Source organism: Rhinopithecus bieti, unplaced genomic scaffold, assembly GCF_001698545.2.
Source record: "Rhinopithecus bieti isolate Rb0 unplaced genomic scaffold, ASM169854v2 scaffold_4666, whole genome shotgun sequence".
In the NCBI taxonomy this organism is placed as follows: Eukaryota; Metazoa; Chordata; class Mammalia; order Primates; family Cercopithecidae; genus Rhinopithecus; species Rhinopithecus bieti.
In genome coordinates, this window is record NW_016804530.1 from 1,431,118 (window position 1) to 1,448,025 (window position 16,908).

At 47.7% G+C, this 16,908-nt stretch overlaps 1 protein-coding gene across 1 annotated transcript in view; it reads right to left on the reverse strand.

Moving 5' to 3' along the window:
• Nucleotides 1-13,501, reverse strand: part of OSBP2 (oxysterol binding protein 2) — a 144,776-nt gene extending 131,275 nt beyond the window's left edge. The window contains exons 1-2 of the mRNA XM_017868937.1: nt 13,357-13,501; nt 6,985-7,083 (exon numbers count right to left, since the gene is read on the reverse strand). Of these exons, the coding sequence (XP_017724426.1) occupies nt 6,985-6,994 (10 nt within the window). The 5' untranslated portion in view covers nt 6,995-7,083; nt 13,357-13,501. The remainder of the gene's footprint in view (nt 1-6,984; nt 7,084-13,356) is intronic.
• Nucleotides 13,502-16,908: the final 3,407 nt, after the last annotated feature.

Here is a 16,908-nt window from a genome sequence, read left to right on the forward strand (position 1 = left end):
TTTTTTTTGAGACGGAGTCTGCTGTGTCTCCCAGACTAGAGTGCAGTGGCGCGATCTTGGCTCACTGCAAGTTCCGCCTCCCGGGTTCACGCCATTTCCTGCCTCAGCCTCCCGAGTAGCTGGGACTACAGGCGCCCGCCACCACGCCTGGCTAATTTTTTGTATTTTTAGTAGAGATGGGGTTTCACTGTGTTAGCCAGGATGGTCTCGATCTCCTGAACTCGTGATCCACCCGCCTCAGCCTCCCAAAGTGCTGCGATTACAGGCGTGAGACACTGTGCCCGGCCGGGCAGTCAAATCTTAAAGCTCCAAAATGATCTCCTTTGACTCCAGGTCTCACATCCAGGTCATGCTGATGCACGAGGTGGGTTCCCATGGTCTTGGGCAGTAGTGGTACTTTTACTTGAGCTAGGGGAAAGGATTAACATGTGAATATTTCCAGGAAGTATCTTCCCTTAACTAAGTCATACATTTTCTGCCAAGGGGAGTGTAAACTGGACCAACATTGATGGAGGATAACTCAGCAACAGTATCAAAATGTGAAGCATGCACTTGACCCAGTCATCCCTTTTCTAAGAATTCACCCTTAGGAAATAACCACACCAGTTCCAAAAAAAAAAAAGGAAAAAAAAAAAAATGTGAGCACAGAAATGCTTGTCCCAGTGCCTTCTGTTGGCAATAGAGAAATACTGCCAACAACCAGAATGCAACTGAATGAACTGGCAAACATTTTCAAAAATGTTTCAGTGAAGTACGTTATATCTATTTAATGAAATATCATGCACCATTAACAATGATATTTATTAGGCCAGGTGCAGTACTCACACCTGTAATCCCAGCATGTTGGGAGACAGGCGGGCAGATCATTTGACCTCAGGAGTTGGAGACCAGCCTGGGCAACATGGTGAAATCCCATCTCTACTAAAAATACAAAAATTAGTCAGGCATGGTGGCATGCACCTGTGGTCCCAGCTACTTGGGAGGCTGAGGTGGGAGGATTGCTTGAGCCCAGAAGATGGAGGTTGCAGTGAGCTGAGAACACACCACTGCACTCCGGTCTGGGTGACAGAGTGAGACCCTGTCTCAAGAAAAGAAAAAGAAAAAAAAAAAAAGAAAAGAAAAGAAAATGAGACTGGGCACAGTGGCTCACACCTGTAATCCCAGCACTTTGGGAGGCTGAAGTGGAAAGATCACTAGAGGTCAGGAGTTCAAGACCAGCCTGGACAACATGGCGAAACCTCATCTCTACTAAAAACACAAAAATTAGCCAGGTGTGGTGATGCCTGCCTGTAGTCCCACTACTCGGGAGGCTAAGGCAGGAGAATCGCTTGAACCTGGGAGGCGGCAAGTTGCAATGAGCCGAGATGGCACCACTGCACTTCAGCCTGGGCAACAGAGTAACACACTGTCTCAGAAAAAAAAAAAAAAACCTCCCCCCAAAAAACATCTTATGTACCCCATAAATATATACACCTGTATGTGCCCACAAAAATTAAAAATTGAAAACAATGACATTTATAATTAGGGATATGAACAATTATATTAAAGAATTGTGATTTCAGGTAGGAGTGTGGTCTTGAATTTATGGGTTTTTTTGTTTGTTTGTGTTTTGAGACAGAGTCTCCCTCTTTCACCCAAGCTGGAGTGAAGTGGCACGATCTTGGCTCACTGCAACCTCTGCCTCCCAGGTTCAAGTGATTCTCTTGCCTCAGCCTCCCAAGTAGCTGCCTCAGCCTCCCAAGTACAGACACTCACCACCACGCCCAGCTAATTTTTTTTGTTTTTTTTTTTGTATTTTTAGTAGAGATGGGGTATCACCATGTTGGCCAGGCTGGTCTTGAACTCCTGATCTCAAGTGATCCGCCTGCCTCAGCCTTCCAAAGTGCTGGGATTACAGGGGTGAGCCACTGCACCTGGCCGAATTTATGTTTTTAAAAGATTCCTGGTTTTTTAGAGATGCACAGTGAAATGTGCACAGATGTGGTTTGCTGTAAAATAATAGCGGGGAAAGTAGATTAGTGGTTGCCAGAGGCTGAAAGAGAGGAAAGGGGAGTCACTGCTTAGTGGGTGCAGGGTTTCCTTTCGAGTGATGAAAATGTTCTGGAGCTAGGCAGAGGTGATGGCTCCGCAACACTGTGAATGTACTAAATGCCTTTAATGGTAAATTCAATGTTGCATGTATTTATCACAATATTAAAATAGTAATAACGGGGGAAATAGGGCTGAAATGAAATAAGATTGGCCATAATTGAACATTATTGAAAGCTAAGTGATGAGAACTGGACCATATATGTGTATATCTGCATGCATAGAAATGTTAGATATTTTCCATAATAAAATGCTATAAAAAGTGATGCTATCATCTCACATACTCATTGTTTGGTAACCATTTTATTATCTATTGAATGCCCTAAGTGTACCCAATAAAATTTATCTTTTTAGAAAAAGTGGTGCCACAGATGTATACTCATTGACATGGAATGTCCACAACATATTGTCAAGTTTAATGAGTCAGTTATAAAACCAAACATTGGGATTATCCCACTGATATAAAATTCTATATCTAGATTGTCCAGAATACTTGCAGTAAAGATTTAACTATCATTACTGCTGGGTTAGTAGATCTGAGGAGATTTGCACGGTCTCTGCTTTTCTTTTTCCATTGAATATTTGTACAACACTTGAAGCAGTTTTTTTTTTTTTTTTTTTTTTTTGAGACGGAGTCTTGCTCTGTCGCCCAGGCTGGAGTGCAGTGGCCGGATCTCAGCTCACTGCAAGCTCCGCCTCCCGGGTTCACGCCATTCTCCTGCCTCAGCCTCCCGAGTAGCTGGGACTACAGGCACCCGCCAGGTCAGCCGGCTAGTTTTTTGTATTTTAGTAGAGACGGGGTTTCACCATGTTAGCCAGGATGGTCTTGATCTCCTGACCTCGTGATCCGCCCGTCTCGGCCTCCCAAAGTGCTGGGATTACAGGCTTGAGCCACCGCGCCCGGCCGAAGCAGTTTTCTTAAAAGGCAGAAATGTTTAGGGACACATCTTTTGCTCCTAGCATTCTGACTGAAGGGCCCCAGGTGGTGGCACATTCATAACACAAACCACCTGCTAACTTGATGCCTGGGCACTTACTTCAATGACAATGCCCTCCACAATCACCGTCACCTCACAGAGGATCTGAGAGGGGCCCAACTTTATTGTTGGCTACCCCTGTAAATGACAGCTACCCCAATGGTGATCCTAGGCAACCCTTTCGCCAGCACACACTCCTTTGTCCCCACAGTGGATGTCAGGTAGGCTAGGGCTGGAACTGTCCCTATTTTAGAGACAAGGCAGCTAGAGCTTGGAGGAGTTGGTAGGCTTGCCCAGGTACCACAGCTAAGTAGCCAAGGAAGGGCCTAGCCCCCCCTGGGGAGTCCAAACCTTGCCTTCTCTCTCTTATGAGCCACCTCTCATTGGTGGTCAGGACTGTCCTGACCACCCATGACACCAGTCCTCCACTTGGGAGAGGAAGACCATTAAGCATTGATCTTGCATAGGTAAAAACTCAGACACCTGTGTTATCACGACAGCCAAGTATCCCTGGCCCCCACTGCACTTCACGCAAATGACAGCAGCTGGAGGGCTAATATGGTGACTGCCCCTGGACTGCCCCTTGCTAAGGACTCCACTGCCCCTGCTGGAGTGCCTCTCTAGCTTAGCTCTCTGGAGTCACCTTGAAGTCCCTCATGGCCTCCCACACTCGGAGCTATCCTTTGGAAGGACTTGCTTTTCCAAGCTGGCTCTGTGAGGACCCTGAGACTGCTTATCCAAGTGGCCCAGAGGCTCTACACCCAGAGCCTGTGGACCAAAGTGACCACTGTGTCTAGCCAGAGCACCAGCGCCCACTTCTCACACTCATTCATTCATGCATTCCTCTCTCCCTTCTTCCCTCCCCCGATTCCTCCAACAAATAATTCAAGCATGTGTACTCTGAGACAAGCAGGGTGCTAGTCACCGGGCATTCAGTGGCAAGCCAGTTGTCACAATCCCCACCCTTCTGTTGCTATGGATTGTCAGGGAAGTCAAACATTAAATAAGGCTGGGGCGGTGGCCTCCAAGGCCTGTAACCCTACAGGCCGGCCTTGGGAGGCCGAGACGGGGCGGATCATGAGGTCAGGAGATCGAGACACCTGGCTAACACGGTGAAATCCGTCTCGTACTAAAAAATACAAAAAACTAGCCCGGGCGAGGTGGCGGTGCGGCCTGTAGTCCCAAGCTAACTCGGGAGGCTGAGGCAGGAAGAATGGCATAAACCTGGGAGGCAAGCTTGCAGGAGCTGAGAAATCCGGCCACCTGCACCCAGGCCTGGGACAGAGCGAGACTCCGTCTCAAAAAAAAAAAAAAAAAAAAAAACATTAAATAAAGTGGTACAGTGAATAACAGTGCAACTGGGTGGGTGCTTGAAAGGAGTCGTATAGCAACTCCTTTCCACTACATGGAAGCCGACCTGGGCTGGGGAGCAGGAGGGTGCTCTGATAAAAAAGGTTCCAGGCACAGGGCTCACGCCTTGTAATACAGCACTTTGGGAGGCCGAGGCAGGTGAATCACCTGAGGTCAGGAGTTCGAGACCAGGTTCATGCCTGTAAGCCTAGCTACTCGGGAGGCAAAGGCAGGAGAATTGCTTGAACCCAAGAGCCGGAGGTTGCAGTGAACCAAGATGGTGCCATTGCACTCCAGCTTGAGCAACAAGAGTGAGACTCCGTCTAAAAAAAAAAAAAAAAAAAAAATGCGTTTAACAGGCCAGGCTCGGTGGCTCACGCCTTTAATCCCAGCACTTTGGGAGGCCGAGGCAAGTGGATCCCAGGGTCAGGATTTTGAAACCAGCCGGGCCAAAATGGTGAAACCCTGTCTATAATAAAAATACAAAAATTAGCTGGGCATGGTGGCAGGCAGCCTGTAATCCTAGCTACTCAGAAGGCTGAGGCAGGAGAATTGCTTGAACCCAGGAGACGGAGGTTACAGTGAGCCAAGACCATGTCACTGCACTCCAGCCTGGGCAACAGAGCAAGACTCCATCTCAAAACAAACAGACCAAAAAAATGCATTTAAAACAGCAGCCATCCCCCGTGTGGTGTGTGACACCTCATAGTACCTGGGGCTCATGCCAGCTAACAGCCGAGAAGCTGAGGCCAAGAGAGGCAGAGGCCACAGAGGACATCACTCAGCTGAGGAGAGGGAAACCCAGACCTCAGAGTGGCCTCAAAGCCAGGCCTAACCAGTCCCAGGCTTGCCCAGAGCCAGCAGGGCTGCTCCTAGGACAGGTAGGACTTGAGGGCTCCTGTGGCCAGGCCCTGAAGGTGACACTTTTGGCTGAGCTCAAAAGACATCTCTGCACAGTTCTCTATAACACAGAGCTGCCTCACTCATGACAAGACATCCACCCCATGGGCCAGCCTGGCCTCCCCGCTTCTAGTGCTTAACAGAGACAAGGAAAGATGGGCTCATTTGTGGCTGCAGGTCTTCCACGGTGGGCACGGTACCGAGACTGAAGAGCCTAATTCAGATGAAAACCCTTGTTCCTCAGGAGAAGCTATCTCATTTCTGAGCAGTCAAGTGTTTCTGTCTTCCAAAGAAAAATGTAAGGTGGCTGCTGTGGGGGGAGGAAAACCCACCACTCAGTCACTAAAACCAGAGCTCACCCACAGGAGTCGCAACTTGCAGGATCCATCCCAGGCTCTCCAGAGGGCAGTGCCTGAGGCCGCAGTGAACTGTCAACTCCAGCCTGCAAGGTCAGAGCACAGCCTGCCCCAGGGGCTTGTCTCTGGCCTGATTCTCTGGCTTGCAGCTGCCTGATGGCCACTGTACCCTTCTCTGCTCTCACCTGGACTAAGGCAGGCTACTGGTGTGGCACTGTGCACACCAAACATCTGGGGGCTGGAGAGAATGTTCCTTCTGTGTCTAGGCATTGAGGCCTGTGGATGAGCACAGCCTCTGTCCTTTCCCTGGAAGGAGAACTGGCTCCAAGTTGTGGAGAGCAGGGAGATCATGAAACAGCCAGGTCCTGCCTCTTGCCATAGCCTGAGCCCACACGCAAGTCCTTCCCACCTTCAAGCTCAGCCTCAGTTTCTACAGTCAATCCCGATTCAGGTGGAAGCTCTGGACCAATGGTTTTCAAATCATCTGCATGATACAGAAGGATACAGATATCCTTCACCAGAGACCACTGGCCACAGAACAAGGGAAGCAACCTAGGCTGACAGAGGAAGCCAGTCTGGATCCCACCTATTGGCACCCCCACTGGCAGTGGCCCCTACAGAGGAATACAGTAGCTCACACCAGCCAGCCCAAGGCTCTGGAACCACATGGAAGCCTTGGGCTGCTGGTGCCACTGTATTCAGGTGTGCCATACATGGACAGGGGCCACCACTGTGCTGCCAAGAGCCAGCCTCCACTGGACTCAGCCCTTCCTGTGCTCATCAGGCCCTCCCCAGCATCCCAGGTTGCCCCTCCGGAGCCTCTGGAAGCTTCCATGATTCCTGCCTGTGCCTTCAGCAACTTGCCTTGTCTTCCAAGGTTTCTCTTCCACAATCTGTGGTTGTCATGCCTACCTGTCAGCCTGGCCTCCCTCCAGAGGAGGGTCTGAGCCCACCATGGTTCCTTGGCCTGGGCTGGACACAGGTGAGGGGGCAGCCTCAGTGGACATGGAGCCCAAATGACTCAGTGGACATGGAGCCCCTCAGGCATGACCTTGCCCTGCTTTGACCATGCTGGATCGGGCCAGGGCAGGGAGCCTGCTCTGAGCTGTGCCAGAGCCTCTCACCCAAGAATTTGAAGATGGAGCCAGAGATGGCAGCCACAAGGCCAGGCCAGAGCCAGGCCAGGCCAGGCCCACCTACAAAACGAAATTACGGAGGAACAAAGAAGCCAGGCTACAGAGGGAAAGGACACAGAGGGGACACCGGGAGAGAACCAGAAATGGGGGTGTCAGAGAGAGCAGCTGCGGACACACCTCTCCCCATGGATGCTCCACTTCCTGCACCCTGAGCACAGGCCCCACTTGTGCTTCAGCCAGTCTCAGCGGGGTTTTGTTTCTTGCTACCAATTGACCCTGGATAGAAAACCATGAAAAAATAATTTTTTAAAAACTGATTAGTAAAACAGATCCCTATCTATATTAGTCTGTTCTCGTGCTGCTAATAAGGACATACCTGAGACTGGGTAATTTATAAAGGCAAGAGGTTTAATGGACTCACAGTTCCTCATGGCTGGGGAGGCCTCACAATCATGGCAGAAGGCAGCCAGTCTGGTGGCTCATGCCAGTAATCCCAGAAGTTTGGGAGGCCCAGACGGGCTGATCAGTTGAAGTCAGGAGTTCATCAGCCTGGCCAACATGGTGAAACCCTGTCTCTACTAAAAAATACAAAAATTAGCTGGGCATGGTGGCACACGCCTGTAATCCCAGCTACTCACGAGGCTGAGGCCTGAGAATTGCTTGAACCTGGGAGGCAGAGGTTGCAGTGAGCTGAGATTGAACCACTGCACTCTAGCCTGGGCAACAGAGTGAGACTCCATCTCAAAAAAAAAAAAAAAAAAAAATCATGGTGGAAGGTGAATGAGGAACAAATTCACATCTTACATGGCGGCAGGCAAGAGAGCATGTGCAGAGGAACTCCCCTTTATAAACCATCAGATCTTGTGAGACTTACTCACTACCACGAGAACAGTATGGGAGAAACCGCCTCATGATTCAATTATCTCCACCTGGCCCCACCCTCGACACATGGTGATAATTACAATTCAAGGTAAGATTTGGGTGAGACACAACCGAACTGTATCACTATCTATGCAGGTGTATCCAGTGTGGGTAGAAGACATTCCACATGCATGAGACCATCACACACAGATCTGTTGTCAACTAAGGACCTGAGCTGAAGAGCCTGGAATGGTAGTGATGATGACTGGCATTTGGAGGCTGTTCCACATGGTTCCCTCTCACCTAGACTTGTTTTGTATTATTTAATTTAATTTAACATTTTTTTTTTGTTTTTGAGATGGAGTCTCAATCTGTTTCCCAGGCTGGAGTGCAGTGGTGCAATCCCTGCTCACGCAACCTCTGCCTCCTGGGTTCAAGTGATTCTTCTGCCTCAGCCTCCTGAGTAGCTGGGACTACAGGTGCGTGCCACCACACCCAGCTAATTTTTGTATTTTTAGTAGAGACCGGGTTTTGCCATGTTGGCTAGGCTGGTCTCTAACTCCTGACATCTGGTGATCTGCCTGCCTTAGCCTCCCAAAGTGCTAGCAATACAGGCATGAGCCACTGTGCCCAGCCTAATTTAAAAAATATTATTGTTGTTATTTACTCTCACAACCATCTCATGATGCAGACATTATTTGTCCCTGTGATGGGCAAAGAATAGCTAGAGAGGTAGAGGGCCTCGTCCAAAGTCACATAGTGACTCAAGAGCAATGCCAGGATCCCAAATTTTGTGTCCCTTTTACTAAGCCATTCTTGTTCATACCACCAGGCATGGTACTGTGATTCAGCAAACTGACCGAGGGGCCACCTCAGAGCCCAGCCTTCTAGTTCTGTAGCCCAGAATACTCAGTCTCAACCTTTCCATGACCATCTCCAGTCAAAGCTCAAACTGGCAAAGTGAAATGCAGGGGGTATCCAGGGAAATGTCACAGTCCTGCCAGCCTCAGGTTTAGGTCAGGCATCCGGTCTGGACCCCGGGGCCCTCCACCTCTGGAATTAGTGACATCCTGAGTTGACAGCCTTGCCTGCATCAGAGTTCGGTGCTCATGCTACAGATCCACGTGAAGGTTAACACCTAAATGGCAACAAAGAATAAACTTCTCCAACCTGATAATTACAAAGGTAAGTGCTATTATGCCTTCTAGTTACAAAGGAAACAATTAGTAATCAGGTAATTGCCCTGGCAGGAAAATGATGCTTAAATTACCTTAATGGCAACAATGCTTTTTTTTTTTTTTTTTTTTTTTTTTTTGAGATGGAGTTTCTTGCTCTTGTCCCCCAGGCTGGAGTGCAATGGTGCGATCTTGACTCACTGCAACCTCTGCCTCTTGGTTCAAGCAATTCTCTTTGCCTCAGCCTCCCAAGTAGCTGGGACTACAGGCATATGCCACCACGCCCAGCTAACTTTTGTATTTTTAGTAGAGGTGGGGTTTCACCATGTTGGTCAGGCTGGTCTTGAACTCCTGAGCTCAGGTGATCCTCCTGCCTCCGCCTCCCAAAGTGCTAGGATTATAGGTATAAGCCACCACGCCCCGCTGCAAGAATGTTTTAAACTATAGACAACCACTTTTCTTATGATCTGACCTCTTCATAAGAAGAACTCCCACCCCCAGAGGCGTATTCCATAACACCTACTTTTCTACTGAAATAAGGTGGCCACTTCTGGGCTGGCTCCTGGGCTTGGGTGGCAGGCTAAAGTCCCATGCGGAGGGGCTCAGAACAAATGCTGTCACCCCCAGTGTGAAAATCCAACTCAGTTTCTCTGAGAACTGAACATCAATCTCCTTTGAGCTCTGCACATGCATTCAAACTCACAGGTGACCCATTTACCCTGGGCCTCTTTCAGTTAGCATTGATTTATACAGATCTCTCAGGGGTAAGCCACAGCCATCTATATGGGTCATAGGGTCACTTCCAAATCCAAATTGTTCACACCTCCTAAAGAACAAGACCACCATTTTCCTGTTACTTTCTGGTGGCTCTTCCTCCTCCAAATGTGGATACCTGGGAACTGACTGTGCTCCCATTAGCAACTCCCCAACCCACACCTCTCACCCTTTACCCCGCAGGACCCCTGATGAGGCCAAGGGTCAGAAGACCACATCCTGCCAATGCCCCAGCCCCCCTTCCTTGAGAAGGGCCGGGTCCTCTCCCATCTGAGAGCTGTTAACCTCTTTTTGGTTTCTCTGAACTGAATAGAGCCCAGCTTGGCTGCTGGAAGCACATGTGCGGCCCCTGTCTCAGCCATCTGCATTCCCTTTTCTACTTCCCGCAAACTCTCTAAGACAGGGAAAGTTAAATAAACTTTATTCCAACCCACTGTTAATTTGTTAGATATGATCATAGCACTTCGGTTATGTTGAAAAAAAAAAAAAAACCGGAATTCTGATCTTTTAAAGATACATCCAGACATGTTAACAAATGGGATGCTATGACCTCTGCAATGGGCTTCAAAATGATTTAGATAGAGGAAGAGGATGGAGGCATAGAGACAAGGCTGGCCATGAGCTGGTAGCTGTGTGGCATCTGGGTGACAAGTATGTGACGATTCCTGAGAGTCTTCTGTTCACTTCTGTTTATTTTGTATAAGAACAACATTTTTTTTTTTTTTTTTTTTGAGAGAGAGAGAAAATCTCGCTGTCACCCAGGCTGGAGTGCAGTGGCGTGACCTTTGCTCACTGAAACCTTTGCCTCCCAGGTGCAAGCAATTCTCCTGGCTCAGCCTCCAGAGTGCTTGGGATTACAGGCACGTGCCACAATGACCAGCTAAATGTTTGTTTTGTTATGTTTTGTTTTGTTTTGTATTTTTAGCAGAGATGCGGTTTCACTGTGTTAGCCAGGCTGATAACAACAACAGTTAAAAAAAAAAAAATTAAATCCCAGCCCAGAGTTTTTTTGTAGCATCCTTAAGCCCAACTGTTCTGAGGTTTTTACCTGCGCCTCTGTCAATCAACACATTTACGGAGCAGCAACTATATCCAAGGTGCTGCTAAAGCTGCAAACAGTGAGCCACTTGGCCCTGCCTGCAATGAGCCCTCGGGATGCACCTCTGTCCCTGACCTGCAGAGTCCTGTCCTCTATTTTATTACAATCCCCCAAACCCTCATTTCCCAGACTGGGCACTGGTTTTTCTCTCTCCCAAAACCAAGATGGGCAGTCAGGTATTCCCCTTCCTCGCCATGCGAAGGAGACTGTGTCTAGCTTCCTGACCCGGCATCACGGAGGGGAAACATGGACTCCCTTGCTCCTCCCTCAGTCTCACTGGATGAAATGGCCCAGGTGTGAGTCAGGGCAAAGAAGAGTTTGAAGGGAAAAGAGTCTGACCATCTGCTTTCTGGAGGGTTTAGGTGAGGTCAACCCCTTCATTCTGCAACCCGAAGACCAAGAACCAAGGGCCAAGACACGTCCTGCTTTCCACCGGACCAAGAGCATGGAGGGAAGCACTGGCAACTACACGGGCTCCAGGCCTGAATGCCTGAACACTGTCAAATACAAAGAGCTCGAAACTTCAAGAGCACACAAGAAAGATGGTAACTAAAAACCCTATGAACTAACCTAGATATGTTTATTTGTTCAAAAAGCTGTGTGGCTTTGTTGGGAAAGCCCAAATTTGCAGCCGGCGAGGAAGGAATTTGCACCTTGAGCTGCTGAGCAATCAAGGAGCCATGGCTGCCCTGCCAGGTGCCATTCAATGTTCATTCCAGGGCCATCAGAGAAACAGAAACCAATCCCTTCCATGAGCCACGCCCTCCACCACTACCAGTTTTTTGTTTTTGATTTTAGAGAAAGGGTCTTGCTCTGTCACCCAGGCATGATCATAGCTCACTGTAGCCCTGACCTCCTGGGCTCAAGCGATCCCCCCACCTCAGTCTCTCGAGTAGGCAGGACTACAGGTGCATGCCACCACACCCAGCTATTTTTTTTTTGAAAGATGGGGTCTTGCTATGTTGCCCAGGCTGCTCTGTACTCCTGGCCTCAAGCGATCCTCCCACTACAGCCTCAAGCGATCCTCCCTCTACAGCCTCCCAAAATGCTGGGATTACGGGCATGAGCTGCCATGCCTGGCTCCACTATCAGCTTTAATGACCAATAATTCACGCTTATATTCCATTTTCTCAGTTCGGGTGAGAACCATGAAAAGAAAGTCTCTGATGAAGAAAGGGTATAGCACTCCCGATACAGACACAAGCGGTTTTCTTAGGTAGAGAGAGGGACTGCACCTAGGCCTAGAAGGCAGGGGCCAAAAACTCAGATACAATGTACCTGATGAACAACAGGGCCCTACAACATCACTTTTGTCTTCCTGGATTCAGCACATTAAATAAATATATGGAGTAAAGCTGAATTATACCCCCCTCCAAGAAAAACACGGAATTTGGAGATGGGGGAAGAGAACTAGCAGCAATAAGCAATCCAGGGAGTCTGACAGAGCAGACTGTGCTTCTCAAAGTGAGAAGCTTGGAGGGCTGGCAGGAGCCCTGTGTGGAATGTTTATTATAAAGATGGGGGAAGGCCGGAAGCGGTTGCTCATGCCTGTAATTCCAGCAGTTTGGGAGGCTGAAGTGGGCAGATCACTTGAGGTCAGGAGTTCAAGACCAGCCTGGACAACATGGTGAAACCCCATCTCTACTAAAACTACAAAAATTAACCAGGCATGGTGGCACATGCCTGTCATCCCAGTTACTCGGGAGGCTGAGGCAGGAGAATTGTCTGAACCCAGGAGGTGGAGGTTGCAGTAAGCTGAGATCATACCACTGCACTCCAGCCTGGGCAACCAAGCAAGACCCCATCTCAAAAATAAATAAATAAAATAAAAAATAAAATGGGGAGGGCCAGGTACCTCATACCTGTAATTCCAGCAATTTGGGAGGCCGAGGCAGGAAAACTGCCTGAGCCCAGCAGTTTGAGACCAGCATGGGCAACATGATGAGGCCCTGTCTCTATAAAAAAAAAAAAAAAAAAAATTAAATTAAAACAAATAAAAATTAAAATGGGGTTTCCTGGGTGCCATATGACCATCAGATCTGAATCTCAGTGGTCCTGCCCTAGGAATTAGCAGTTTTAACATGCTCCCCCAGGAAGACTTCATGTCCATCAAAGCAAGAGAGAAGTTATTCAGGGTTTTCTTTTATTGTTGTTTAATCCATACCAGTCAAATTTTTACTCAGTGAGTTCATAAGAGAACTCTTTATACCATCCGACCGGTTGGGAGGATGGGGCTTCTCTCCTCCTCGGGACCGAGGGGTCTGAGGGTCAATAGCTTGAATGCACCTATATTTCCCCTTTGTTCTGAGGACAGCATAACCCTGTTCCCATCCAGTTTCTTAGGGAGCGAGGACAGAGGCCACAGAACAAGCTGGATCAGCATCTGCAGGCCTTCTCCAAGCACTAAGGAATGACTCCCACAACAAGTAAGAAACACTGTTTTTCGGGCAGCCATTCCTTCAAATGGGAAGAGAGGACTGTTGAGTGGACCAAACCCACTTACATTCCCAGGCACACAGGCAGCAGGTTTCCTGAGAGCTGTTTACAGAGCCACAACAACGCCATACTCCCGGGGAATTTATTTCCACCTCAGTGGGATCACAGCCAACAGGAACAGGAGGAAAGTCTTCGAAGTCCTACCTTTTAGAGGATTTTCATTTCGGAGCAATAGGATCGCAGGCTGTCCAGGTATTCTTTAGGGTTAGCCTCTAGGGCCACCAGCCACCCAGCTCCCTCCTCACCCCCGACCCCCTCGCCCCACTCAACTGCCTGCCTTAGTTGCTCTAAGGGCAGAACCTGGGCTGCCTGGGATTCCAAGTGCTGGGCTGTGATATCAGAATAGAGTTATGACATCAATGGAAGGCAGGTGAGCCTAGGGGAGAAGCAAGAACAGAGAAGCCCCTGAGGCGCTAGGCTAGCCCCCGAGAAGGGAAGGCCCAAGAGGGAGGTGGCCAACTCTGTATCAGCTTCTTACAGACCTGAACATCGGAAAATGACTCACAGGTACGGAGAGATTTGTTGCAAGCCAGCCAACCTGCTGGTGCTTCCCTAGACATTGAGTTACAGAAAAGAAAGCGAACAAGAAATCTTCTAGCGCCCCCCTGTGTTGAGTAAAAGGATACTCTCTCTTTTCTGACTTGGAGGTTTGCCTTTGGACCAGGGAGTTGGGAGCACAGACCCAGAGTGGGCTGGGTGTTGAGGTCTCCCAGGATAGGGTTAAATACTCGTAGATAAAATGCAGGATGCCCAGTTACATTTGAATTTCAGATACACAATAAATAAATTTTAGTATAAACACTACCCAAATATTGCATGAGTCATCCTTATCCTAAAACACTATTTGTTTTGTATTTGAAGCTCAAATTAACCTGAGTGACCTGTGGGGTGTTTTTTTTTCTTTTTGGCCACTCTGTTGCCCAGGCTGGAGAGTAGTGGCTCAATCTCAGCTCACTGCAACCTCCGCCTCCTGGGTTCAAGCTATTCTCCTGCCTCAGCCTCCCAAGTAGCTGGGATTAGAAGCATGCACCATCATGCCCGGCTAATTTTTGTATTTTTAGTAGAAACAGGTTTCACCATGTTGGCCAGGCTGGTCTTGAACTCCTGACTTCAAGTGATCTGTCTGCCTCGGCCTCCCAAAGGGCTGGGATTACAAGTGTAAGCCACTGCGCCCTTCCAACCTGTGTTTTTATTTGTTGAATCTGCCAATCCCACTCAAGGAGCTTTTGAAGAAAAATACAAGTACTCCCTGCCCCCAAAAGTCATTCTCATTCTGTTTCAGCAGGGCAGGGGACTTGGGAACCTGTACTACTTTAAAGCTGCGAAAGCGACTATCAATAACTGCAGCTTACTTTAGTCGAGCATTTGCCAAGCCGTGTGCCAAGATCTCTTCACACATTATCTAAGCTAATAGTACCTCTAAGAGTTGGTTCTATCATGAATCCATTTTACAAAGGAGAGAAATGAGGCAAAAGACAGCAAGCAACTTGTCCAAGATCACATAATGGATAAGTGTGGGAGCCATGATTTGAATCCAAGCAGGCCGGCTCCAGCATCTCTGCTCCCACTGACTTAGAAATCTTTGATTGAAGGGATTCTGGGAAGCACAGAATTGAAGCTTCTAGGGGACTGACAAGCAGGGACTCTGAGGCTCTAGGAAGCCCATGCTCAGACTAACTGCTATACCACCATGTTCAAGGGGCGGAGCCGAGGAGCAAACACCTGGGAGCCAACATCTGGCCCAGGCAGGAGGCTGGCTCAGGGAAGGCTTTCCTGAATGGTCTCTTCCTGGAGGGTAAACAGATTTAAGGAAAATAGGGTGTGGGAAGGGACTGGATACTTGGGAACAGACTTTGCCAACAAGAGGTACAGCATTCATGCTGGCTGGCAGCAAGATGGTGTGCCAGTGAAGACAGCAGAAGCTGGATGGGTCTAGAGGGCAAGACGAGCCAGAGAAGAGACATAAATCAAAATTGCATTTTATTTTTATTTTTATTTTTTTGAGATGGAGTCTCACTCTGTCACCCAGGCTGGAGTGCAGTAGTGTAATCTCGGCTCACTGCAACTTCTGCTTCCCAGGTTCAAATGATTCTCTCCTGACTCAGCCTCCCAAGTAGCTGGGACTGTAGTTGTACACCAGTATGCCTGGCTCATTTTTGTATTTTGGGTAGAGATGGGGTTTTGCCATATTGCCCAGGCTGGTCTCAAACGATCCACCTGCCTCGGCCTCCCAAACTGCTGGGATTACCGGTAAAAGTATTATAGTTGTATGGTTTACATTTTGCGTTAAATTGTATATAAATAAGAAGTATAAATCAAGATTCATTTTATTGCATATGGATGTCCAATTGTTCCAACACTACTTGTTGAAAAGACTATCCTTTCTCAATTAAAATGTTTCTGCACCACTGTCAAAAGCCATCTGACCATATTTGTGTGGGCCCATTTCTGGACTCTCTATCCTGTTCCATTAATGTATATGTCTATCTCATTAATCTACATAGTGTTTGCCAACATCACACTGTCTTGTTTCTTTGTGGTAAGTCTTAAAATTGGGTAATTACTCCAACTTTATTCTTTTTCAAAGTTGCTTTAGCTATTCTCATTTCTTTATCTTTCCATATAAATTTATAATAAGCTTATCTGTGCTAAGAAAATGTCCTGCTGGGATTTTTATTGGACTTGCATTCAAGCTACTGACCAGTCAAGGGAGAACTGATGTCTTTATTCTCTTGAATCTTCTGATCCATGAGCATTGTATGTCTCTCCATTCATTTTGGTCTTCTATTTCATCAGTATTTAACACTATTTACATATAGATACTATATTTGTTTTGTGTATATCTAAGTATTTCATGGGGTCATTGTAAGTGATTTTTAAAAATCTTTTGTTACCAACTGTTCATTGTTAGTACACAGAAATATGATTGGCCTTTACATACTGACCTTGTATCCTGTGACCTTGTTAAACTCATTTACTCTAAAAATATTTTTGTAGATTTCTTGGGATTTTTTTTTTTTTGCGACGGAGTCTCGCTCTTTTGCCCCGGCTGGAGTGCAGTGGCATGATCTCGGCTCACTGCAAGCTCCGCCTCCCGGGTTCACGCCATTCTCCTGCCTCAGCCTCCTGAGTAGCTGGGACTACAGGCACCCGCCACCAAGCCCGGCTAATTTTTTTGTGTTTTCAGTAGAGACAGGGTTTCACTGTTTTAGCCAGAATGATCTCAATCTCCTGACCTCGTGATCTCCCACTTCAGCCTCCCAAAGTGCTGGGATTGCAGGCATGAGCCACCGCACCTGGCCTTCTTGGGATTTTTCTACACAGCCATCACGTCACTTGCAAATAGGGATAGCTCTGTTTCTTTCTTCCCAATCTGTGTGCCTTTGACTTCTTTTTTCTTGCATTATAATACTGGCTAGGACTTCCAGTATAAGGATGAATATGAGTGGTGAGCATGCACATCCTTGACTTTACTGATCCTAGGGGGAAAGTAAAGCATTCAGTGTCCTATCACTACATATGATGTCAGTTTCTTGAAGATGCCCTTAATCAGGTGGAGGAATTTCCCAGTTTGCTGAGAGTTTTTACCATGAATGATGTTAAATTTTGTCAAATGCCTTTTTCTGTATCAATTGATATTATAATGTAGTTTTCTTAGATTGTTAATATTGTGATTCCATTTATATTGATTTTTTT